Raw genomic sequence first — 27,502 nt, 5'->3', positions numbered from 1 at the left:
TAAGGCCTTGAATAGCTTTATTGAATTTTTTATAAATAAAACATGCGCATTTCAAATGTAAACCCAAGTGAACTCAAGTGCAGACAATTTTAACCTCTGTCATGCAGGAGGCTAGCTTACATTAAAAAAAATTAAAAAAAACAACAGAAAGCAGCTTTAAAATACCAGGATGAAACACAAGCTTTTAATATCAAAGTATAAAGCAAAGCCATGTCCACAAACCTAATTTTATCCTGGTTGAATGCAATTTTAAACTTTTAAATGCTAACATAAATAAATAATTTACCAAAATGTGCACTCACAGAGTGAACTTTATTTACAATACACAATTTATAACCTATTGTATTTGATTAGTTCAAGTGAAGATCATACTTTTTGCTTTAACAATGGTGGGACTTCAGGTAGTAGATATGTGAAGTGTGCCTCCACATTTCGGGAGCTCCTATCAAAGGCAGTATTGTATATGAACCAACAATACATTCTTCCAATTATATCAAAGGGAAAGCAGCAAACAAAAAATGTTTCAAACGGTCACACTTATTTTTGGCATCCCAGACTCCTTGAACACAATTAATTAAAATCCAATTCAAGGTATGTATGCTTTATCTACTTACTGTACAGGTTCTGACTCTTGAACATGCAAATGCCAATTCTTCTATAATAAGTTACCTTTTGAGATAAGATGTAAGGCTATGGTGAATTCCACCAAAAACGCACATGAAAAATTAACAGACCTACCTTTAAACCAGTTGCCCATTAACAATTTGAAGGCAAGTTATATGGAAAAGTCATCTAAGCTTGATGCACAGTCTTTACTATGAATACGGTATACTATTAAAAATCGGACCCTATTACACTGTATGTAGTTTGTAAATTGTCAAACTACCAAAATGGGGGAGGGACTTACAGCACAATTAAAATTTTTGGACTGACACCAGATTAAAGTTACGCACATCTTATAAGCAAGGTAACAGGAATTATGTTTACAAAGTAGATCCAACAAGCAATGAGGGATACTTACATTTAATTGAAAAATTCAATTCCTTAATGCAGCATAAAATCCAGAACCTGTTCCACAGCAGCAGTAAGATGAACATAATATTCTGGAAGATTACTTATATCAGAAAAGGTTAAAACACCTTTTTCAAGTTATGTTCTTGTATCATGATTAACTTTCTTTTTGATCCACATTTATTTCAGGGAGAAACTTGAAAATTTAGTGTTCCAAGAACACTGCTGCACTTAAGAGTCACTAAATCAAAGTTTGTTACAGGTATATAGACATACCCACCCAAAAATACAGATTCTGCAGTAATATTCTTGCGATGTTAAGACAAAAACCAAATCTACAAATTGTTGGTATTAATTTGCATCCAAAATAAAGAAACCATAATTCATCCAAACTGCAGCAGAAACTGTAAAGGGATTTATTTGTGATTTCCTATATATAGCTTGTGAATACAAGAGATTGTAAAGGTATTAGAGACAAATTCTGTTAACATTTTCATTGTGTTTCACTTCAAATACTGCACAAGTTAAAATTTAATAAAGATTTACATTCTTTCATCTGAAATTTCCCATCTCAGATTTTATTTTTAATTTGGTGGGTAATTTCAATGTTTCAATAGATACCTCCCACAAGGAAGTTATTCTCCATATGGCTTCTAGATCTTCCTTTAATTAGTGTGCATACAATTTTCATTCTCTATATCATTGTCGTTCTCATTACTGTCTTCATCACTCTCTAACGGGATGCCTGTGGCAGCAGAAGCACCTTGTTTTGTTTCCCGGTCAAGAGGGAAAAAGCCAGTTCCACTGATTGTGTCCTGTCTCTGGTAGAATAGCACATAGGCTGCTTTGGACTGCAAGATATATATAAAAAAACATTTTTAGTATTTATTGAAGTCACACCTTCCACAATCTCCATTTTCAGTAAAGTCTCAGCCTTACTACAGGAGCACCATTTTTGAAAATATAAAATTAAATAAAGACTGTTCATATAAAAGAGAAGACACAATTTATTCCATCATCTGTATGAGCTGTATAGGTTTCTTTCCATATTCCACAAATTTTGTATAAAGACCTAGTATATATGTGTATCTCATTGGTTTGGCAGTTTAGTCATTCTTTTCATACAATGCTGCACATTTTCTGGAACACTTTTGTCTAAAGCTTTGTATGATGTGTACAGTGCGAAATACATGGATCCCAAAAGCTGATATTCACAGAGATTTCTAAAGGTAGTTTAAAAGCTTCTATAAAGTGCCTCTTTTCACTGAAGAACCCAAATTCATGTATGTATAGACTAAAAGTCAATAATTGTTTTTACAACTCTTTTCTATTTGGGGTTGGGGGAATACTTGGCTTGGTATGTCTGTTTGGTTTTAAGGTTTGTCACAAAAGCAACCAAGCACAACATAACATTTTGGGATACTCTTGTCTATTTTAGCATTTGCTCCTGGACACAAGTTGTCATATTAAAAAAAACAACAACCTACAAATGATACTTGCCACTATTTGTTCCTCAGATGCAGTGGATACACTACTATCATCAAAGTAGTACCATTTCCCATCATCTTTATTTTTTGCAAAGGCAGTGTCTAGAATAGGAAAAGAAGTTTTTACAAGAAGGGTTGAAAACAAACCATGATAGAAAAAAAGTCATTAAAGTGACAAAGTAAATTACTTACAATGCCCTCCTCCCATGCCTCCATAGTGGTTTGACACAGCAATCAAATTATAGCGGCAAGGCCCAGCATTTGGATTAATGAGAAACTCTGACATGTCCAAATCACTGTTTTAAAGAAGATGCCAAGTTAATTCTGGAACTGAAGGAAAATCTTTGCATTTTACTACTAAGCAGCACATTGAAGACAAAGCAGTAACTCCAAATCCTTATAGTAGGGGGGAAAGTACATAAATGAATTTTTAAAATGATTTTAGTGAAAAAAAAGGCAAAGTGTTATTTTAAAAATTGATATCACCATTATATACATTCCTCAACATTTGTTGGGCACCACATCTCAAATAAGAAGCCAAAGGACACTACTGATCTGATGACTGAATTGTTGGATTGGGACCAGAAAGACCCCTGCTGAAATTCCTACTAAGCCATTACATTCCAAAGGTGATCTGAATCTGACTTCTCATTGGGTTGTCAGACACAAAGCAGAGTGGAGGGAAAACATGATACTGGAGAAAAACATGAGCTCTCCGAAGAGCAGACTGGATTAAAATGCATTAACTAAAATGATCCTGAAATAATAATTTTTCTACACAGATAATGTTTCCAGGACCACTTTACTCCTGGTATAATTATCAGTGAGCACCAATACTCTTATGATGAGATGTGTCTGCAGCTACACAGTAAATTTATTCATAAGTCACAACACAAAGATTTAATTATGCAGTTCTCAGAAGTGCAGGTATTAGAACCTTTGCTTTTCTTTTTCTTTTTCTAATTCTACCATTAGACTCGGGCCTGAGACTCCAGCCAGCTCTATTCTCTGGCTGGAAGCAGGCCTTCATATAATACATATACACACACCATCAAATATTGACTGAAACTGAAAAGGGGGAAATGATCCATCTTAATATTGTCTACTTTTAGAGAGATGTTGGATTAGAATAATAGAACAGTTTTATCCTGGAACCAGGAAATTCATCACATTACTAATTTTGAGTGTTTTAAATTTTAAAATGGCAGCACATTATCGGAAGTCTCATATCTTAAAACATTATTTTCAAGCTGACCGTTTTCCTGCCTGTTTGTCAAAATGTGTTCCCTGATATGCCAAATTATCTATACAAATACCTTACCCACAGTATTTAACTAGAAATACAAATTTTCAATGCAGAAATGCTTTTACGGCTTTATGATGCTAGTCTATGAATTCTGCAGTAACTGAGGGATGATTCCTTGGAAGCATTTGTCCATGTGGAACAAATGCAGTTGAAGACCTAACTCACTACTTACTTGTTTACCCAATTTATAAGGAACTAATAGCAACTCGTTCAAAGAATTAGGTCTTGCATTCAATAGCTCTGATGCATATCTGATAAACATTTTAATGGGGGATAGTGCACCATGTATTTCTGAAAAGGCAGCCAATATTGCTTTTAGAGCAACAATTTTAAGGAGGCAGTTTTATAGTGATGACCTGGTTATTTTAAGTTCAGTCAATTGTGTTTGTAAAATGTTGGTTTTGGCTGGCTTTTAGCTGAGCAATGGATTTGGTTATTTTATATTATTTGAATTTTTTTGTAATAGATATGGCTATACAAATAAATTTCTTTTAGTTACTTACATATTTTGCTTTATTTTATCAGTGAGCTTTCTGTTCCAGTGAGCTTTAATGTAATTTTATTTGACAATAAATGAGATTCAATTTAGGTACAAAATTTTGAAATAGAGCATTAGCCCTCGACATTAACACATGGCAGCCAACTATAGGGACAGGTCCACCTAGAATGACAGTCACTGCTGAAGAAACAAAGGGCTCACTTCTATTTTGGAAGCAGTGAAGAGAAGAAAGATTTGCAAACCCAAAATGCTTGCGCTTCAGTAACCTTCAGTATAGGCAAAATTAATGCATTTCATCCTCATTTTTCTTTTAGGAGAGCTGAAAACATGTACAATACAGTTGCATCATATAACCTGTATTCAGCCTGTACTTATTTTTTATAGTTTGGAACACCCAAAGTATTCTGGAAGGGGAACAAGCATGTAAAAAAAAAACCTTAAGGCACTACACATCACTATGAAAGCAGTAGATAAACTAGCACATGGAAATTCACCAGTGGGGGTGGGTTGAAAACAGTGCAGCAAACAACAGATAAGTAACACCGCCATAGCCAACCAAAGGAAAGAGCACAGAAGTCGCAAAGTTCTAAGATTGTTCTTAAAATGCGTGTATTAAAAAGGTCTTCACCTGATGTTAAAACGACAGTAACGTAGCACCAGATGAGCCTCTGAAAAGGGAAATCCAGAGGCAAAGTGTTGCTATTGGAAATTACTATCTTGCAGCCATTTGCCTTATTTCATTTGGCAAGGGCATCAAAAGGACAGGTTCAAATAATGAGTCAATAATGATCAATTTAAGAGCAAAAACAAGAACTGGAGCTGATTGTGGCGCTGATGATCAGCTTCTTATAGCAAAACTCAAGCATAAACTGAAGAAAGTAGGAAAAACCACTGGCCTACTCAGGTATAATCTAAACCAAATCCCTTATGAATACACAGTGGAAGTGAAGAACAGATTTAAGGAACTCCATTTGGTGGACAGAGTGCCTGAAGAACTATGGATGGAGGCCTATAACATTGTACAGGAGGCAGCAACAAAAACCATCCAAAAGAAAAGGAAATGCAAGAAAGCAAAGTGGCTGTCCAACGTGGCTTTACAAATAGCAGAGAAGAGAAGGGAAATAAAATACAAGGGAGATAGGGAAAGCTACAGAAAATTGAATGCAGACTTCCAGAGAATAGCAAGGAGAGACAAGAGGGCCTTCTTAAATGAACTGTGCAAAGATATAGAGGAAAATAATAGAAAGGGAAAAACCAGAGATCTGTTCAAGAAAATTGGAGATATTAAAGGAACCTTTTTTGTAAAGATAGACATGAAAAAGGACAAAAATGGTAGGGAGCTCACAGAAGCAGAAGACATCAAGAAGAGGTGGCAAGAATACACAGAGGAATCATGTCCAGAAAGATCTGGATGTCCCGGACAACCCAGATAGTGTGGTTGCTGCCCTGGAGCCATACATCCTGGAGAGTGAAGTCAAGAGGGACTTAGAAATCATGGCTAACAACAACGCCAGTGGAGGTGATGGCATTCCAGTGGAACTATTTAAAATCTTAAAAGACGACACTGTTAAGGTGCTACACTAAATATGCCAGTGAGTTTGGAAAACTCAGCAGTGGCCAGAGGATTGGAAAAGACCACTCTACATCCCAATCCCAAAGAAGGGCTGTGACAAATAATGCTCCAACTACTGTACAATTGCACTAATTTCACATGCCAGCAAGGTTATGCTCAAAATCCTACAAGGTAGGCTTCACATTATGTGGACTGAGAACTCCCAGAAATACAAGCTGGATTTTGAAGGGGCAGAGGAAATAGAGACCAAATTGCTAACATGCACTGGATTTTGGAGAAAGCCAGAGAGTTCCAGAAAAACATCTACAGTGGTGCCCCGCATAGCGACGATAATCCGAAAAAATCATCGCTATATGGATTCGTTGCTATGCGGGGCAAAAAAGCCCATAGGAACACATTAAAACACGTTTAATGCGTTCCTATGGGGAAAAAACTCACCTTTAAGCGAAAATCCTCCATCCGGCTGCCATTTTCGCTGCCCGGTAAGTGAGGAAAGGGCGCGAAAACACTGCAGAACCGCCGATCAGCTGTTAGAAAACACTTTTGGAACCGCGATCAGCTGTTAGAAAACGGGTCGTTTGCAATGATCGCTTCAGTGCGATCATCGCAAACGCCCCGTTTTCGCCCAGCTGATCGGTGGGGCTGGCATGATGGGGGAAGCGCTTCCCCCGATCATCCTGAAGCCCACATTTTCGCCCAGCTGATCGGCGGGGCTTCGGGATGATGGGGGAAAGCGCTCCCCCCCATCATCCCGAAGCCTGCATTTTCGCCCAGCTGATCGGCAGGGCTTCGGGTTTTGGGGGGAAAGCGCTTCCCTCCCATCATCCCAAAGCCCGCATTTTTGCCCAGCTGATCGGCGGGGCTTCAGGATGATGGGGGGGAAGTGCTTCCCCACGATCATCCCGAAGCCCTGCCGATCAGCTATGTGAAAATGGGCATATGGGGAAAAATCGCAAAGCAATTTTTCCCCATAGGGAACACTGCAATGCGATCACAAAAGCGATCGCAAAATCTTCATCGCTATGCACCACTGTACTTCTGCTTCATGGACTACGCAAAAGCAATGGCAAGTTCCTAAAGAAATGGGAGTGCCTGACCACCTTATCTATCTCCTGAGAAATCTATATGTGGGACAGGAAGCAACAGTTAGAACTGGAAATGGAACAACTGACTGGTTCAAAATTGGGAAAGGAGTATGACAAGGCTGTATATTGTCTCCCTGCTTATTTAACTTATATGCAGAATAAGTCATGGGAAAGGCAGGACTGGATAAATCCCAAACTGGAATTAAGATTGCCAGAAGAAATAACAACCTCAGATTGGCAGATGATACCACTCTGATGGCAGAAACTGAAGAGGAATTAAAGAACCTCTTAATGAGGGTAAAAGAGGAGAGCACAAAGATGGTCTGAAGCTGAATATAAAAAAACTAAGATCATGGACACTGGTTCTATCACCTCCTGGCAAATAGAAGGGGAAGAGATGGAGGCAGTGACAGATTTTACTTCCTTGGGCTCCATGATCACTGCAGATGGTGACAGCAGCCGCGAAATTAAAAGACGCCTGCTTCTTGGGAGGAAAGCGATGACAAACCTAGACAGCATCTTAAAAAGCAGAGACATCACCTTCCAAACAAAGGTCCACCTAGTCAAAGCTATGGTTTTTCCTGCAGCGATGTATGGAAGTGAGAGTTGGGCCAAAAAGAAGGCTGGCCGCCGAAGAATTGATGGTTTTGAATTGTGGTGCTGGAGGAGACTCTTTATAGTTCCCTGGTCTGCAAAGAGAACAAACCTATCCATTTTGAAGGAAATCAACTCTAAGTGCTCACTGGAAGGACAGATGCTGAAGCTGAGGCTCTAATACTTTGGCCATCTCATGAGAAGAGAAGACTCCCTGGAAATGACCCTGATGTTGGGAAAGTGTGAAGGCAAGAAGGGAAGGGGACGACAGAAGACGAGACGGTTGGACAGTGTCATCGGAGCTACCAACAAGAATTTGACCCAACTCCGGGAGCCAGTGGAGGACAGGAGGGCCTGGCATGTTCTGGTCCATGGGGTCACAAAGAGTCGGACACGACTTAATGACTAAACACCACTTAATTCAATACTATTACTAATTATCAACATGAATATAAAGAATGGTAATTCATACTCCTAAAAATATACTGTACAATTAGATCAAATGTAAGTACGAAAACTAACATTTAATTGTTTTTTATATGATTCACTTACGTTATAGGAAAGTCAACTAAGGTATCCAATTTATCTCTCATATATCTGCTGTAAGAAAAACGTTTTAAATGCACTACAAGTACTGGTGGCAGTGACCATAAATCTAGTTTTTTGGTAGCTTGCTGATGTTCTTTACAGTTTGGACAATACCTGAAAGAAAACATTTCATGTCAAAGTTTTGTTTGAAGCATATGACTGAAACACTGAAAAGCTGATGGGGTCTAAGGTGAAGTTTAGATGAGCAAATGGTAAGTAAACAAACGTGTTAGTTAATAAAATATGAAAATATCCTATTGATAGTATTTTTATTTATTTCAGCACTGTTACAAATTAACAACCTGAAGTGGAGAAATATAGTATCACATATCTATTACTTCTGAAGCAAAAAAACAGAACATAACCAAGTAATCATGTTTCTTCAAATCTCTCTTTACTTTCTATTCCCACTTCTTTTAAAGATATAACAAAAACAGATACTGTTGTTCTTAAGGGCTAAAAAGAAAATGACATATGCTATATTTATTATAAAATCCATTACATACACAAAATACATACAAGCCTTGTAGTTATTTCCCTAACATCTTATCCAAAGCCAAAGAAAGATCAGGTAAGGAGATGAGCTGTCTTTTCTGTTATTCTTTAACTGTGCAAAGCTGTGAACAATCAATTGGGAGACTCCACATCTGAACTTTAGGCCCATATGTACTCCTTTCCTTTCTTGTATCTAACTGAGTAAGCTATTATTCACAAATTAAGAGAATTCAAATAATAAATAAATAAATTGACAGCATTTATATGGAGGTAGAAACTTCCTGCTGCTAACATTTTTCATTGTAAAGGATTTCATAGGATAATCAATTGCTAAGATATACTCTCAGCCTCCTTACCCTGATATACATAGTCCTTCAACTCTACCTACCTTACTCCATAAGGTAATTTCCAAGTTCAGTAGATTTTCATATTTTCCTATGCATGGAGTTCCCAGATTAATTTTCCTGAATCACCTGGAAACTATCATGCACTCGAATAAAGAATTATAGAAATGTACAGTGTATATATAAGGGATAGAATAGGTTTATAACTTTTTCAGACTTTAGCATTAAAATTATTTGGAAAATAAGAGTAAACTGTGTCGAATTCTGCCATTAGACTCGGGCCTGAGAAACTACTCAGTGTGCCAGCTTCATTTTTGCTCTTACCATGGATCTTCAGCACCTAGTTTTTCCTTTGTTGTGAACAACTCAATGCAATCTTTTAATTTCACAAAGGGTTTTTTTGGAGGTCTATATTCCACGCTTTCATGTTTCTCAAATTCCTAAAGAGAAGTATTTCTTGAGTTAAGAGAACAAATGAAACAAAACTCATTTTAGTAATATTGTCTTTCTTCATAGAAGGACTAAATGTTCCCAAATTTGGCCATTTACCCCAAATGGAGAACAGATCTGTGTTACTGCAGAATTACTATGCAGTTTTCCTTTTAAATGGTTAATATAGCTGGTCTCCTTTTGGTATGTTTTGGGGTTTGCCTAATTTGAGGGGGAGCATTTGGGGCAAACCCTGAAATGAGGTAAATTTCTTGGAGGGGGCAGTGTCCTGTCCCATTATCCTCCTTTCATTTTGAAACAGAATCTGTTTTCTTTCAAAAGGTGAAATAAAGAGCATGCAGTTGCCCTAATAAATTTCCTCCTGTTCCCCTAACTTTTGAGGGAGGTTAAATGTAACTCTTGAAATCAGTATTTCATATCAGCCACCCAAATGAAAATTTATTCTTAATAAACATTACATACCTCAGCAGCATTTTCATCAAAGTATCTCTTTTTATATTCAGGATCCCAATCCAAAGCCAAGAAAGATCTTTCTAAAGAGAACAGAATAAACCTCCTTTTAAAATATTGCATTTTTTAAAATTCAAAAAATATTGTGTTTAGCTTGATAATGACTACTAAGTAAAAGATACTGGCCAAAATCCTGTTTGTGTATAGTTATGCAGTGGGAGCTGATGTCATTAGCTGGTATCAGTAACATTTAATGTAAACTAATTAAAAGCCTCCTCTTCCCCATTTTAGGTCCTAGGACTCCTTTTGCCCTGAGAAAACCTTTAGGAATCTTTGGATGGCAAGGAAAGGGAATCTTTAATACTCAAAAATCATCACAGTATTGCTGCCAGCGGGATCAAAGCAATTGTGAACAGAAAAAACATACAACATTTTGAGAATGACAATTGTAGAAAATTGTTACTGCAATTATAAATTTAAAAGCAGCAATCTGTAAATTCTTAAAGGGAGAACATTCCCATGATATATAAATTTTAAACAAATATTAAATTTATAAATACTTTATATACCTTTTGGGAACTGATTTTTTAAAGAAAAATTGCTAAATTAAAAATTAAAAAATTATTTTATGTCCAGCAGTAAAGTTGTCATTGTTTCATAATGAAAACTTGTGTTTTTTGCATAAATATAACCACACTACGTCAACCAGCTAGAATAGTAATCGCCTCACAACTGAAATCTCTGTCTAATGTATTGTTGTCAACTTGATATGCTGATGTTTGTGCTAACTGACAATCATCAACATCAAACTGCAGAGCTGGAAGGAACCCTATGGATCATAGAGTTCAGCCCCTGTCAAAGAGGATACCTAAACTACTGAGAAATCTAGCAGTCCTAACTAAACAGGTGTGTTCACTTGGACAAGAGAATAACACTTCTTAATTTTATGAAATACACTATCTATTTATCAGTTATATGGACACTAATGCTCATGCACTATCTCCTTCAGGTACTCATGTAGATTTTTGACAAAATTTGTTTTAACTGATCAGTTAATGATCTGTTTTATCTTCATTTGATTACGTCCATAATTGTCTTGCCCTATATTGCTGTTGGTTTGTTTTCTACACAACGTAGTTGTTAAAAACTGGTCATACAGAGGTACCTAGATAGACATTAAAATGTACATATGAACATATGCATACATACTAATGCCAAAATATATGGACATCACTTACAGTAAATTGACAACCTCATTAGCTGAACCCTATCCAGGAAAGAAAAAACTAACAAAACCCTTTTATGTTTAACTACTGCATGCAGGGACAGTAGTTTCTCATTAAGCAACTTCCTTTCTGCTACAGAAATAAAGTAAAAACCTTTCAGAAATGCAAATATGACCACAAAAGGTCTAATGCAGAAATGCTTCTTATATAACATCCTTGCTCATGTGAACAAGGTCCTTTGGAAACCATCATTCACATGCTTTTGCATTGTCCACTCCATCAGGACTCCCATACAAATTATGTTGCCTTGATTTTATTAAAGCTGGGGGTGGTTTTATGTTACCAGTGGTGGTGGTTGATATTATGGAAAGAGTTGCAGATTTTATTTTATTTTTTATCAATTGTTAGAAGGAAATGTTCTGCTCCTTATTGAATGCTTTCTGCTTTTTGGATTCTGTAAATATGGGTTCTTAACAAAGTAGTTTGATTATATCTTACTGCTTTCTATGCTTGTATTATTAGCCACCTGCACTGCTGCTTATCTATGGTGAGACCAGAGGGTACGTGAAAAGACAATTCCCAAGTATTTAAATGTTTTAACTTGCTCTGTATGCTCGTCCTCAATAATCCATTATTTAACTTTACTATCCCTAAAGAAAACCATTATTTTAGTTTTCTTGAAATTAATTGTTAATAGGTTGTTCTGCTTTCTATGCCAATAAAGGTTCTAAAGGACACACACTTTGAGAATTTTTTTTCCTCTTGGTTTTGCTGTTTCTATAACATTGACCAAGCTATTCTTTAATATTACCTGCCCAGAGTGAGATATAGAGAAAACCTCTTATTTCTGGAAGGACAGCCCATGTTTCAGCTGTTCTACTCCATGGCCATTGGCTGTAAGTGACATCAGTGGCTACGAGTGCCTTTTACCAGTTCAAACTGATTTGACAGATGCAGATCTGAGGTAAACAGATCTGGTTTCAGTTACCCTGTTCCCCCCAAAATAAGACCTAACCTGAAAATAAGCCCTAGTATGATTTTTCAGGATGCTCGTAATAAAAGCCTTACCCCAAAAATAAGCCCCAGTTAAGTGAAATCCAACCCTCCACCATTGTGTAGCAACCAGAATATGATGACATGACTGTATTTGAATAAATGTAGATTGTTGTACATGAAAAAAATTAAAACATCCCCTGAAAACAAGTCCTAACATGTTTTCTGGAGCAAAAATCAATATAAGACCCTGTCTTATTTTTGGGGAAACATGGTATATACATTCTAATTACACCTAGATTGAACTAATGTAATGCCTTCTAAGTAGCACTGTCTCTGAAAATCATTTGAAAAACTCCGCTGCCTAAATAATGTTTGGTGGACGTCTGATAGTTTGATGATATGTCACTGGAGGACCATGCTGGCATCTGTGCCCCTTCTCCACAAAATACTTTTAAAGAACCCCTTTTGCATCCTTTGAGATGCCTGAAGGAAGGAGTTGTGGGGACAAACAGACTGTAAAGAGCATAAGATCATTTTTTTTGAACAGTCCTCTCAAGTTCATCCTCTGGTTAAATTCTGAAAGATAGGTTTATCAAGGACACAGCATTTTTGTACTACCCCTACAAGTGAAATTCATTCTTTTGAGAATGCAGCTTTAAGACTTACTTATTCTGCTAAGTTTTTTATTATTTTAATGCTGGCTTTCTATATATGAGTTTATCCAATGCAGTTTGCTTTGTATTTGTTTAACTGCTTTGTTTGTAATATATTTATTGTAAGCCAGCTTCCAAGGGCTTTCTCTACAAAGCACAGAGAAATGAAATAGCATTTTTCCCCTGTAAGGAAATTAAATCTATTTCACTGAAAAGACTTACCATCTAGCCTAAGTTGCCTGTCATCAAACCTTATATGTCGGGTATCATCTTTGACATAATTAATATCTGTATTGCCTAAGCTGTTAAACTGGAATGTAAACAATCGTTTCTTGTGCCCTGTAAGTGGATCCTTGCAGGAGTCCTCTGTGCATAATCCATTCTCAGAATCATTATCTCCTCCAACAGAGTCTTCTGACTGGCTGTTCTCATTTTCAGAAGGAAGCTCTTGATCCTGGCTGGATTCATCATCTTGTTCATCTGTTTCCATTTCACCTGGAGCAGAAGATGTGGTGACATCAGCTGACATCTAGAGCATGTTGCACATGTCATATTATTACACATTTAGTGTAGAGAAAATTGTGGCTATGAATTTGCAAGACTTCCTGGTGCTTGGGAAGTCCATTTTAGCATAATCAGAGTTGGAGAAAGTATTTTTACTATCTTGCATATGATCACTTGGCTTGCTGCCTCTGCTGCCCATAAAAGACTATCAAACTTGCTTCTTCAGCATTACTTCATACTGTCTTCATGGATACTGTTTTACCTTCAAGGAAATCCCTATAAACCCAATGTCCTTCATAAGATATGTGGCTTCAATCCCCATACCTGAACTGCAATGAACACCCATCAAGAACTGCTCATATAATTTGATTTAATGCTAATATGACGACTTTTGCAATAGGACTGTGGCATCTCATTATCAGGTAAAAGGCATTTTTCCATGATGCTACTTTCTCTCTACAAATTCTTTATAGGGAATAAATTCTCTCTCAAGATGAATTTTAAAAAATGTCAGATTAGAGAGACAGTTATCCCAATAAAAGACTAATGACAAGATCACAAGCAAGCAATACATACTGTATTTTAGAAAGGGTGGGAAGTGGGTGCTGGATTATGGCTCCCATCACCATGCACCATGGGCAGGGCTGTGGAAATTATAGTTCACTGACATCTGGAGAGCCACACATTCCCCATTTCTGTTTTATAGCATCTCCAAAAAACCTAACCAAAAGTTTAAGCAACTGTAAATCAAGCTTACTTGGGGATCCTTCTTCATGAATTCCATTTGGGCCATTACCATTGATACTGTTGTCCTTGCAACACTGCAAGGATGCTTCAGAGTCCTCTGTTTCACTAGAGATTTTCACATATCGGCTGAAAAACATCAGTCAGCAGTTATACAATATTGTTTTTTGGTACACTTATTCATACCACAGCATAAAGAGAAGTGTTACACTCGTTACAATAACAGCTCTTACAATATTATACTCTTCTGACTAAAGTCTGCAAGGATGCATGTTAGACTGAATTCTGTTTTTATTTATATTCTAAGTACTTTGGAAGGCCATATTAAAATATATTCAATAAATAAATAATAGCAACCATAAGGGCTGCATGTATTGTCCTCAAAACTGAAGATTAACATCTGAATAATCAACTACTACCAGAAACTGAGAGGTTTAATTATGAACATGATAAAAGAAGACAGCATCACATAAAGACCTTTGACGCTCCCAGTATTAACTTGCACCAGGTCCAAATGTCTCCTTTCTGAAATGTAGGTTTGTGATGTCGAACTATGCAATAGCCACAGTCTCAGAACTTTTCTATGCACTTACCACATTCTCAATAGCAGAAGATTATAAAGCTTATCCTCAGTATTGTTTCTAGGCACTGCTATAAGGAAAGGTTGGCCAAAATGTGTGGAACCACTATGGTGGCTGTAACCACTATGCCGAAACTTTTCCCTTAAACAGACTGGAATTACAACTTGCTCTGTATCTTCAGTTCTGTTGATGCCAATTTCAAATCTGAAAATAAAGAAATGTATGATCATTTCTTCATATATTTCTACAATTCCAGGGACAGTCACCCAAAAGTTATTTGGCAGTTCCCATCATATTTCACTATGCTGACTAGGCCTAATGTGAGCTACAGTTGAACAACCTCTGGCGGGAGAAACACTCCCCATGCCTGTTTTCACAATCTTTTAGTAGAAACCAGACAAACAATTTTGTTTTGATCATGTTTACTCTGTACTTACACATAAATGTCATCACGCTCCATAATACTAGTCAGATTTTCATCCATTGCAAATATCCTATGGAACCTATGATTGTATATATCAGTAACTATCATCTGAAGAAAAAAAAAGAAATGAAATTTGTATCACTTCAATTTGTTGATACACATAGATAATTTTATGAGCAATATATAAACTATCTTACCTTATCTGCAGGAACACCAGACAAAGTTGATAATGCTGTACACAGATCTTGTATGTTTCCAATTTTTGGAACCACCACTTTGTACTAAAAATAAAATAAAAATAAAGTACAATCACTTGCATATTTAGGAAATAAAGAAAGATTGGAGCTTGAGCATTTTAGTGAACTGAAATACCATTTCTGAGAAGAATGCCTTATGAAAGAAAAATGGTTGAGAAGAATTCTCAATATACACAGAGATACTGTTTATCTTTATCTTCAAGGGACAAAGTGGCTAATTCTATCCTAACAAGGGAAATTGTTTTGATTAGAACCAATGTGTTCAAGTAGAATTTTTTGGTGTGGGACAAAATCTTTTAGCATCTTATTAATGATTACTCAGCAACCACAGATAAAGTAGCAAACCTATTAATTAGCTAGATGGATTGTCATCAATGACCAATGCTGACAAATATCTTCATTTTTATATTAAAATTTTGGCTAGCAAAGGGTCATATTAAACTCCAGTTATCTAACTTCCCATGCCAAACTTTGGTGTAATGTATGTTTACATACAGGTAACCTTAATGAGGTGTAAATCAGCACGTTCCAACAAAAACAAAGAGCTCAGTGAGCCATCCGCATTACTGAAATAAGTAAGTGTGACCAGAAGTTTTATATGAAAAAGTTTGTTTCGTTCCCTGTTTGATCCACCCCAAGTACATTACAATGTTCCCCTCCAATGGTCTGTTCCACTGCATATCTGACTTGGAAAGCTACTACAGTACTTTCCAACTTGCCTTTTCTTTCTTGCATCCAAACACACAGTGCCCTCTTTCAGCATTATTAAACTATTAACATCTTCCTTCATTATGGATATGACTTAGCCCTAGTATATGTTACTTCATCCAACAAGCTCCCCAACCCTCTTTTTATAGGTTTTGTTTATGAACTCAATTTCATCTATCCATTTATATATATTTATATCTTCTACTTCAATGAGAATGTTACTTAATATAATATACTAAACAGTCTATTTAATATACTAAAGAGATCTGTAAAAAGATAGGAAACAATAATACAAACTCAGCTTGTCCTGTTTTGATTGCATTACTTAAAATACAACAGGATGATTGGCATGACTTGGAAATTATATTTGTAGGGGGAAAAACAACAATTAAGAAACAACAAACAGTGAAGATGCAAAAATATTATACAAACTTCAGGAGCTGGCTTCAGAGCACTTTAAAGTCACTCTGTCCACCTTTAGCAAGTAGTAATTTATAATACTGGCATTTTCTCCATACCTTTCTATAGATGACAATACTTGATACTCAAAAGGAGATAAAGTTAGCTCAACATCAGTTAAGTATAGACTCAAATCAATCATGGGATAATGGTTGAAGTCCAGCTCCCAATCAGTGACATCAAGCAAGCCCCTCCCCCTCTCTACTGCAATCCCTCTCATAACAAAATGGGAATAATAGTGATCTGTTTCAGAAGTCTGTTGGTCAAATCCATTACAGATGTTACATTGTCTTAAAATGCCTCATAGACACTAGTAATAATATTAATATGCTAGCCCTTTCTAAGGGTTTCTAATGATTTAGCCCAGCAAAATCAGGGAGTTGGACAGGGGACAGATTGTATTTTTCTTCAATGCGGAAGGGATTACCACTCTCGTATTGGCCTTCTCAGTCACACTAGATGCTGTTCTAAGACCTCTGTTCAGAGCATGTTACCATGGTCTCTCAAGGCTGAAGGATGCCTACATGGGAGCCCTTTCGAAACCTGAACAACACAATCTGCTACAGATTCCTCTTGTATTTTGCTCTTTGCTCCACTGCCCATTTCTCCCTACCTTTAATGTCATGTCTTTCCCTTTCCCTATATACCTAGTATTAAAAAAACCAGAACATGTCCTAAATTTGAAGTAGGAAAGGGAGAACACTAATCTTTTTTTCCAACCACGAACTATACCTGTAACTGCTGTCAGTAACCAGAGCAGTAGGATCTTCTAACATGGGCTAACAATGGACAATTTTATGAGACAAATGCTCAAAGAAATATGGCCGTGAAAAGTACAAACTATTACCTAATAGGATCACTTCAGTCACTGTTATTTAATACCTACAAGTCTAACCCAAAAATCCTTGCTGACATGTTTTCTACTCCTCCCTCATTCCCCGAATAAATATGAACAGAACATCTTTTTTTTAATTAACTCAAAGTAGCTAGTCATAATGTGCAACTGTCATTATCTGGTGACACAAAATGCCAGGAAGCAAAGAATTAAGATTGTTATTGTGATTGTGTGCTATCAAATAACTCTGACTCATGGCAATCCTATGAATTAACAACCTCTAAAATATCTTACCATAAACAGCCCTGCTCAGGTCTTGCAAATTACAGGCTGTGTCTCCCGACTGAGTCAATGCATCTCATGTTTGATTCTTCTCTTTTCCTACTGCCTTCTACGTTATTGTCTTTTTCAGTGTGTCTTGTCTTTTCATGACATGTCCAAAAACACAATAGCTTCAGTTTAGTCAATTTAGCTTCTACTGAGAGATCAAGTCCTGAATTGTTCTAGAAACTGCTTATTTATCTTTCTAGGAGTCCACAGTATCTATAAAGCTTTCCTCCAACATCTCATTTCAAATGTGTTAATGTTTTCCTGACAGCTTTCTTCACTACAAAGCTTTTAAACTTGCTTCTATTAATCTGAAATACCACTGAATGCTTTATCTTACTCTTGGTCTCCAGCAATATATTTTTGCATTGATGAATCTTTTCAAGTTCCTTTGAATTGATGCTTGCACTGAGGTATAGAAAATCTTTAATAATTTTGATGTCTTCATTGTCAGCCTTGTTGCTTTTACGTTCCATCAAGTCACCTCTGACTCATGCCTTTTTTCTCTACACAGCTTTCTTACCCACTTATAGTAATCTGAAATACCACAGAATTGATTGCTTTACTTCGTGTTTTTAGTGACACATTCTTTCACTGAAGGATCTTTTCTAGTTCTTTCATGTTGCTCAAAGCCTCAGCCTTTTAATTTCTTGGCTGAAGTCTCCAATTACATTTATGGTTGAAATGAAAATCTTTAACAATTTTGATGTCTTCACTGTCAACTTTAAAAGCATGTAATTCTTCTACATACACAGTTTTGTCTTCTTAATCTTCAACTGCGATCCAACTTTTACACGTTCTTCTTTAACCTTATTCAAATTTGTTTAGACTACTGCAACTTTCATCAGCCTCCTACTGATGTTTGTGTAACTTCCTATGACTAAATGACAAGGAGGTTGGACACATCTTGGTTACATGCCCAGTCAAACATCTGTGATTTCCCCAACTAAGATGTGCTCTGGGACCCTGTCAATACTTGCATCAAGTTACACAAAACCTATGCGTACATCAATAGGATAGACTTCTTCAAGTAATATGGTGTCATCTACATATTTTAATTATTGATATTCCCTTATTTTCATTCCTCCTTTTTCTGAATCAAATCCAGCTTTCCTTGTTGTATATTCTACATACAGGGTAGTAAAAGACACACTTGTACTATATAATTGTGTACTGGAACCTATTCGGTTTCTCCACATTCTGTTTTCTCTAAGAGTAGCTTCTTGCCCAGAGTATATTGTCCATATCAGAACAATAAACTGTGATACACTCATTTCTTTTGGAATAATACATGTTTTTTCACTCTGATCCACATAGTCATAGTCCTTACTATAACTTATAAAGTACAAACTGATTTTCCCTGAATGGTTCTGTACATTTCAGTAGTTACCAAATACTTTACAATGCAAACTCTATTGCCTCTTCATTTTCTGAATTCAGCTTGAAAGTTTCTCATTCCATATATGATTTTAAACATTGCTGCAATACACTGATCATCACTTTGCTTGCATAAGAAATTAAAAGAATGGTCATATTCTTCCCAGGTTATTGTAAACTTTGGCATTTCTTTCAGAGTGGAATATACTATGGACATTTCCAGTCTATAAACAATTGTTTTGTTTTCCGTATTTGTTGGTACATATTGTTGTTAAGATTCTTACAGATTCATTCTCTGTAGCCTGAAATAGCTGTACTGATATTCCATTTATTCCTGGTAATTTATTTCTTACAACCACTTTGAGATGGGCTTTCTGAAATTGTAAGTTCTTCACCACAAAATTTTTTTCAAATATATCTGTCAGTCTTGTATTTCTTTTGTAGAGTTCTGCAATATTTGTTTCTATTTTAAAAAAAATTCAGATAAGGTATTTTTCTGTTGGTTTTTCAGCATCCCTCAAGTCTCCCTCAAGTCTCCCATTAATTTCTCAGAACATCTAAAAGAAATCTTCTGTTTTGTTGTCCTCTTCCATTTCTTATGCTAATTATTCCTAAGTGTAAGACACAGAAAAGTTGTATTTTGGATTCTGCCCCCCCTTTTTTGGTCAATTCTTCATTTTGCTGTTCCTAATAATTTAATGAGATTCATCAGTCAGACATTCAGGTTTTGCTTTTCTTTCCAGGAATGGTCTTTTTGCATTTTTCCCTGCTAATGTTTCTGGTTTCAGTCCACAATTCTTCTGGTTGGTAGCACACTGAGCTTAAAATACCTGCCCCGAGTAGACATAGTCTAGAGTGGTGGGGTAAAAATCTAATAAATGAATGAATGAATGAATGAATGAATAAATAAATAAATAAATAAATATATACCTGATATTATAAATGGTCTTTACATTCTTCTGCAGCATTATTAAAATTGTATTTTAGATCTATGATTGTTTTATTATCCTTCTTCAGCTTTAATCTAATTATTGATATGTATGTGGTGTGTGTCACAGTCCACTCTTGGTCTTGATTCTATTCAAATAACAGATGTTCTCTGTCTTCTGCTTCCAACAACATAATCTGTCTGATTTCTGTATTTGCCATGTGGTGATGGCCACACGTACAATCATGTGACTCTTTGCTCAAAGAATGTATCTGCAATAAACTTTGCTTCACAGAATTCTATGAGTCACTCTTCTTCATTTCTAAGTCAAATTGTTTGATGATGCTTGATTCTGCTTTATTTGCTACTTTTATATTCCAATCATTTAGATCAGTGGTTCATAAACTTGGGTCCCCAGATGTTCTTGGACTGCCACTCCCAGAAATCCTGGCCAGCATAGAAAGTGATGAACGCTTCTGGGAATTGCAGTCCAAGAACATCTAGGGACCCCAGTTTGAGAACCACTGATCTGGATTAACAACATATCCTCTTTTGGTGTGGGATCAATTTCTTCATGGATATCTGACAAAAAAAGCTTTCCATCTCTTCTTCTTTAACATCTGTAGTTAGAGCATCAAACTGAATGATGGTTTATAGAGTTTCCAAGAAGTATGATTAATATTAATTGGTCAGACCTTGCACCATAGCCCCTGAATGATTGTGCTGTGTCTCACTTCACTATTAGAAATATCCATTCCAAATTTTCTGTTTCATTTCCAGTTTTATGACTAAACTTTTATCAATTCATACTTCTAATATAACAAAATTTAACTGTATGCATTGTCCAGCTCTATACTCTCCTTTTGTATCACTACACACCAGCAGATGAATATCCTTGTGACTTTAATCCAGATGCTTCATAAGAATGGGGCTACTCATTCTTACCCTTAGTGTTTCTTCAGCAGCTTGACTGCCTTCTAACCTAGAGCTTCATCCACCAACATTATCTCATGTGTAATTCTGAAACTGTCTTTTTAATGTTTAAAGTATGCAAAAGTGGTTTATCACTGCTTTCTTCTGCACACGATTAGCTTGAGTATTACTGCGGTTGTCTATGATAGATCATTCACAGGTGTCACTTTCCACTACTGCTGCTATTCAATAGCCATCCTTCAGGAATTTCTCTACCCCCACCCCAACTAGAACTATCACTTGCCTTCTGCTGATATGGCCACTGCTTGCTGAAGAAGATGAATGCACTATTCTATTTTCATGTTTTTGTGTGTGTGTTTTTATTTTATTTTAAGTGACCTTAATCTCAGCATATGGATGTATGCCTAAACTTAATTCATCCCTTTCATGCATCTCCATTCCACATTTGTGGACCCTGAAAATAGTGTGGGCTTATAATGAAGTTCAGTGTCCTGACAGCACTGTTATCAAGTTTCTCCTATGCACCCATTCATCAAATTAAGATGTGCGTTCATGAAAGAGATGAATTCAGGTCAGGCATTAATCCATATGCTAAGATTAAGATAATTTAAAACTCAAAAAGAGAGAGCGAGAGAGCAAGAACATATTGGGCATGTTACCTAAAGGAGGAGGAAGGAAATGGAGAGAGAGGGACACATGTCTAATGCAAGAAACAAACAGTAAAATTAGACATTTTCAAGTCATCTGAAATAATGTAGTTGATGTTTAATTAAGAAAACAGAGGTGAAAATTGTAGGCGGAATCTGTTAGTCCTAACTATAATAGACTCACACAAGGAACGGGACATGTTAAGTCAATGATCATGCAGGTCCCATTGATTCAATAAATATACTCTAGTTGGGACCATCAACTGAGTTTAGCCCTCTTACGTTTTAAAACTACATAATTTTAGTATCTGATTAGTCATCAAACCTTGATGACTAATCACTGATCAGCTTTTTAATGCCTCTTCCTACTTCCTATAACACAAACATTAAGGCTATTAAATAGAAAAGTAGTTTCCGTTTTTGCAGTGATACAATAAGTAATATGCTGTTGACTGCTGCTGATCAAACAAGACTTTAAAACACACCAGTAAAAGAGGAACTTCTTGCTTTGACTTCATTGACTTCACAATAAACCTAGATGTAGGAAAACATTTACATATCATGAATGTGCAATGCATATTACATCTCACCTGCATAGGTTTTGCAAGTGGATCCATTCTAACTAAATAAACTTCCAAACTACGTTCTTTCTTCATGGGTAGAGGAAGAGTCAAGTAACAAAAGGGGTCAAATGTTACAGAGATCTTGGCACACTCTGGACAAACTAAGGTTGATTTAAAAAGTCCATGAAATATATCTACAATGATGGAATCATTTCTTTTCAAATGGTTCTCCCAAGCTTCTTCAGCCACCACCTAAGTAAAAGCACAAGTTAGTAATAAAATGAACATATGAAACACCACTCTTTTTCAAATTAATTGAGATTTCTATTAATGATCAGTATTGTTTGGATGTTTAATACATTCAAGCAACACTTAAGACTGTGTGGAACACATATGTGTGAACTGACCATTGACAATTTCCATGCCTTCTGTTCATTTGATGGCTTAAGAAAAGCATCAACAATCTTAAAGATGATGATTCTCTTTGTAAAAGCAGCTGGTTGGATACAGCTCTTGCATATATTTGTGCATGCAGAAACACTGAGAAAAACTAAGACAATTTATTTGCATGATCCATGACACGAGTAAACTGTTTCGCAGACCAGATTGCTTAATAGCTTCTGTAAAGTAGTTACCACACAAGTACTTGACATCTTTGGTACTTCTCAAATATTTTAGGGTTTTTTAAAGTATTGCTTTCAAAGGGACTAGATACTTAATTATTTCCTTCTAGGCTGTGGAAGTCTCTTGCAAGAGCTGCCATGTTTCTGTCTCTTCCTCTCCCCTTCAACATGTAAAGATTGTTCTATTCAAGTATGCATTTGGGAATGAAAGGAGGAAGGAGCTTTAATAGGAGATGATGTACTTTTAAAAAACCTTATAATATGTTTTTATTTTTTAATTTATTTATTGGTTTTTATAGGCTAATACATTACATTTCAGATGAATTTGTCTTTTAAATGTTTTGTAAGACATCCCAGTCCCTTTATTGAGGGAGAAGTGTGATATACCAAATAAAATGAATGAGCATGTGAGTTGCTATGCTCATGAAATAGGGCAGGATGCAGCTTGAATAAATATTAATAACTAATAACAATACTCTTGAAGCACAGCATTTAATCCACAGCACATCTGTTGGATGAGGGGTAGACAACATGGACCAATTTTGTGCCAGTTGAAAATGTTTGGGAAAAAGTACTTTTAACTATAGGTGATTTAATTGCTCTGTTACAAGGAGATGAAAGGGTGGCTCCTGCACATATGGTGTTAATAATAAAATAGCCATTAGTATTTATATATTTTAAAAAAATCCAACACAAAACAGCACTACCTGAATAGAAATGGTGAGGCATGGAAAGAACAACAATTTGGAAAATCTTCTAGAACAGGGGTCCCCAACCCCTGGTCCATGGCCCAGTGCCGGTCTGTGCCCTTGGCAGGGCTGGGCCATGAAGAGAGATCTCCCACCCCCGCACACACTCCCCCCCCATGCAACCCATCCACACGCATGGCCTATCTACCTGCACAGGTGCCCCACCTACCTGCAAGCACGCCCCCCACGCATGCATGAGCGAGTGCCCCACCCACCTGTGAGCGCCCTTGCCCCACCCATGCATGCTCCACCTCCATGCATGCACAAGCGTGCCCCCTTGAGCGTGCCCCACCCACTCATGAGCACAGGGGGGTACCCCCCCCATGGACCCAATCAGTCTGCGGTTCGAAAAAGGTTGGGGACCATTGTTCTAGAAAACTACTTCTAGAAGACCAATATAATTAATCCACAAGTTTCATGAGTTCTCTCTTCCTGTGGTAAGAGTCCCCCCCAATAAACACATCTCTAGTATTTACACCATGCCTAGCTTAAAATAAGAGCTTAAATGATCAATTAAATCTGTCTAGCAGGTTAAATTTGGTCTGTTATAAAAGCATAAGAAAGTGTTCAAAGCGGTAGCAGCTCTTTTGAGATGTAAACCGCACAATAACACAATTTAGGGTTAAACAGATTGTTTCATTTGCCTTTTAACATTTAAATATATTTTTGGGTTTGGTCCCACCAAGAAGGTATCTACATTGATGAGCTGAATGGTTGATGAATACATTGTGCCTGTGGAAAGATTTCATGGAAATTCATGATGAATTGCACCAATATAGATTTTGTAAAATAAAATTATACTAACTATATAAAAATGCAAATAAAAGAAACCTGCAAAGAGTTTTTTACATAAACTTCCTGGCAATAAACACTTTGGAAGTACATTAGCAGTGATTATAAAGCAATTGGTACCCTGTTTCACTGTAATGCCACTGCCACAAACCTCCATATTGTGTATAGAAACCTGAGTTCTAAATACTGTATTCCACGTATCTGAAGTAGGTTGTAATCCACAAAAAGAGATTGTAATCCGCAAAATTATGTTTGTCTTAAATATGAGACAAGCTTGTTTCTGTTTTTGTTTACATGCTGAAATAAACTGTGCCAGCTGTCTCTTTGAAAACAACATCAAAGTATGCATCTTTAAGTTCCACTGTGTCTTATGGGTATTTGAAAAAGGTCAATAATATCTCTGAATGTACTTTTTGATCAATATTGTAAGCGATATATTCTACGGTAAAACAATATTACCTTGTCTGGCCTTCCATCTGCATCTTTTAACTGAATATAAGGCTTTTTCCTAATTCGATTCAAATCCTCATGTAGGCCATCTAGAAGAAAGGCTAGCAGTTCTTGGCAATCTTGTTGCTGATATCCTGAAAATTGTGGTGCAAAGCGTCCTACCTGTGTCTATGAAAAACAAGATTTTTATGCTGATGAATTGATCCAAAAAACCTTTTAGAAACAATGATAAAAACACATTTTCTGTCTCTACAATTGTAAAATACACCATTGGAGTATTATGCGCTGCAGTAGCGGGTAACAGTGAGATGGGCAAAGGGCAGTTGTTGTTGTTTAGTTGTCGAGTCGTGTCTGACTCTTTGTGACCCCATGGACCAGAGCATGCCAGGGCCTCCTGTCTTCCATTGCCTCCTGAAGTTTGGTCAAATTCATGTTGGTAGCTTCGATGATGCTGTCCAACCGTCTCGTCCTCTGTTGTCCCCTTCTCCTCTTGTCTTCACACTTTCCCAACATCAGGGTCAGCCTTCTTTATGGTCCAGCTCTCACTTCCATACATCGCTACTGGAAAAACCATAGTTTTGACTATGCGGACCTTTGTCGGCAAGGCGATGTCTCTGCCTTTTAAGATGCTGTCTAGGTTTGTCATCGCTTTCCTTCCAAGAAGCAACAGTCTTTTAATTTTGTGGCTGCTGTCACCATCTGCAGTGATCATGGAGCCCAAGAAAGTAAAATCTGTCACTGCCTCCATATCTTCCCCTTCTATTTGCCAGGAAGTGATGGGACCAGTGGCCATGGTCTTAGTTTTTTTTGACACTGAGCTTCAGACCATTTTTGCACTCCTCTTTCACCCTCATTAACAGGTTCTTTAAGTCCTCCTCACTTTCTGCTATCAGAGTGGTATCATCTGTGTATCTGAAGTTGTTGATATTTCTTCCAGCAATCTTAATTCCGGTTTGGGATTCATCCATTCCTGCCTTTCACATGATGTATTCTGCATATAAGTTAAAAAAGCAGGAAGACAATATACAGCCTTGTCATACTCCTTTCCAAATTTTAAAGCAATCCGTTGTTCCATATCCAGTTCTAACTATTGCTTCCTGTCTCACATATAGATTTCTCAGGAGACAGATAAGATGATCAGGCACTCCCATTACTTTAAGAACTTGCCATAGTTTACTGTGGTCCACACAGGCAAAGGCTTTTGTATAGTCAATGAAGTCAATGAAGCAGAAGTAGATGTTTTTGTGGAAAGCCATGGTATCTAAGGCCCACTTTTCACTCTCCAGGATGTCTAGCTCAATGTCAGCAACCACGCTATCTGGGTTGTCTGAGACCAGATCTTTCTGGCATAATTCCTCTGTGTATTCTTGCCACCTCTTCTTGATGTCTTCTGCTTCTGTGATGTTCCTACCATTTTTGTCCTTTATCATGTCTATCTTTACAAAAAAGGTTCCTTTAATATCTCCAATTTTCTTGAACAGATCTCTGGTTTTTCCCTTTCTATTATTTTCCTCTGTATCTTTGCACAGTTCATTTAAGAAGGCCCTCTTGTCTCTCCTTGCTATTCTTTGGAAGTCGGCATTCAATTTTCAGTAACTTTCCCTATCTCCCTTGCATTTTGTTTCCCTTCTCTCCTCTGCTATCTGTAAGGCCTCATTGGACAGCCACTTTGCTTTCTTGCATTTCCTTTTCTTTGGGATGGTTTTTGTTGCTGCCTCCTGTACAATGTTATGAGCCTCCATCCATAGTTCTTCAGGCACTGTGTCCACCAAATCTAGTTCCTTAAAAACAGTGAGATGAACTGCAACTTCCTGATTTCTTGGCTGTGACTAGGGCTAGTGGGAGTTGCAGTTCAACAACACCCGACTTGCCACACTTTGTCCACTACTGACAAAACATAATGAAGTACCTTCAAGTCTAGGAATTCTCCCTCCCATTCCAAGATTCCTCTCCATAATCATATCAGGCAAAATAAAAATAAAAATAAATTAGACAAAAACATTGTGGTGCCTTAAAGACTAATTGCTGTATTTTAATGTGAGCTTTTGTGGACAATTCCACTTCTTTTCCACAGTTATCCTAATTAAAATGGCCAACATTATTTTACATTGTCTTCAAGAAAGTTTTCTGGAACTGTCTTCCCAGGTTTGTCAAATATTAACTGACAGCTCAAATGCACGTGTAAACCTCTCCTGATTAGACACCACTGAACTGCAGCTCTTTGCTTCTCTGGTACCTAACCAATGAAATTATTAAAGGAGATAACAAACAGTCAAATCAACAGAGAAGTCATTTTCCATAAAGCAAAAAATGGTGATCAAATACTTTTTTGTTAATATTAGTAAGCAAAGCAAATAACAAAACTTTTAGACAACAATAAAAGCAGTAAGTGGCATAGTCAACCAAACCAACCAACAAACAGGAAGCAATTTTTTAAAGAACTGTGAAAGAGACTGGGAAGCCACTGCAGAGCCATTTAAAGATAGTGATGCCATGTTTAACTTTAATCTTATAAAACTCATAAGAAAAACCTTCATAACATTAAAAAATCTTTATAAAATATACTTAATACATTAATGTTAAAGTCAATAAAATTATAGTAAATTAATCACTCTAACGTATGAAAATGACTATTTGGCTATAAAAAAATAAAAATTAACCAGCCAATTTGGCTACCCACGTCTCACTCTGTCTACATCTCCTAAAATGCTGACAAATTTGAAAAATAAAGCATGCTGCTGCTTATAGCCTGGCTTGTCCAGATTTCCCTGAATTCTTCATGTTTTGAACATAATTGAAATTATGGATATTAACAGATGTTTTAACAATTAAATATAAATGTTA

General features: G+C 36.6%; 1 protein-coding gene across 8 annotated transcripts in view; it reads right to left on the bottom strand.

Annotated features, from left to right (window-relative positions):
- USP15 (ubiquitin specific peptidase 15) overlaps window positions 1-27,502 on the bottom strand; it is a 72,304-nt gene continuing 44,802 nt past the window's right edge. For 4 of the 8 annotated variants that reach the window (XM_020786017.3, XM_020786018.3, XM_073000432.2 and 1 more), the window contains 13 exons: window positions 24,668-24,826; window positions 22,072-22,296; window positions 15,208-15,291; window positions 15,024-15,118; window positions 14,599-14,790; window positions 14,019-14,134; window positions 12,980-13,252; window positions 9,895-9,965; window positions 9,307-9,422; window positions 8,108-8,257; window positions 2,691-2,794; window positions 2,512-2,600; window positions 1-1,862 (listed from right to left, as the gene is read on the bottom strand). In XM_020786017.3, coding sequence (XP_020641676.3) covers window positions 1,677-1,862; window positions 2,512-2,600; window positions 2,691-2,794; window positions 8,108-8,257; window positions 9,307-9,422; window positions 9,895-9,965; window positions 12,980-13,252; window positions 14,019-14,134; window positions 14,599-14,790; window positions 15,024-15,118; window positions 15,208-15,291; window positions 22,072-22,296; window positions 24,668-24,826 — 1,860 coding nt within the window. In that variant the 3' untranslated portion in view covers window positions 1-1,676. Of the gene's footprint in view, window positions 1,863-2,498; window positions 2,601-2,690; window positions 2,795-8,107; window positions 8,258-9,306; window positions 9,423-9,894; window positions 9,966-12,979; window positions 13,253-14,018; window positions 14,135-14,598; window positions 14,791-14,991; window positions 15,119-15,207; window positions 15,292-17,460; window positions 17,692-22,071; window positions 22,297-24,667; window positions 24,827-27,502 lie in introns of those variants that run through there. The other 4 variants (XM_073000430.2, XR_013537056.1, XM_073000433.2 and 1 more) reach the window with 4 other exon arrangements.

Source organism: Pogona vitticeps, chromosome 5 (assembly GCF_051106095.1).
Source record: "Pogona vitticeps strain Pit_001003342236 chromosome 5, PviZW2.1, whole genome shotgun sequence".
Lineage (NCBI taxonomy): Eukaryota > Metazoa > Chordata > Lepidosauria > Squamata > Agamidae > Pogona > Pogona vitticeps.
Note: the sequence above shows the minus strand (reverse complement) of the source record. Positions and strands in the feature narration are given on the sequence as shown.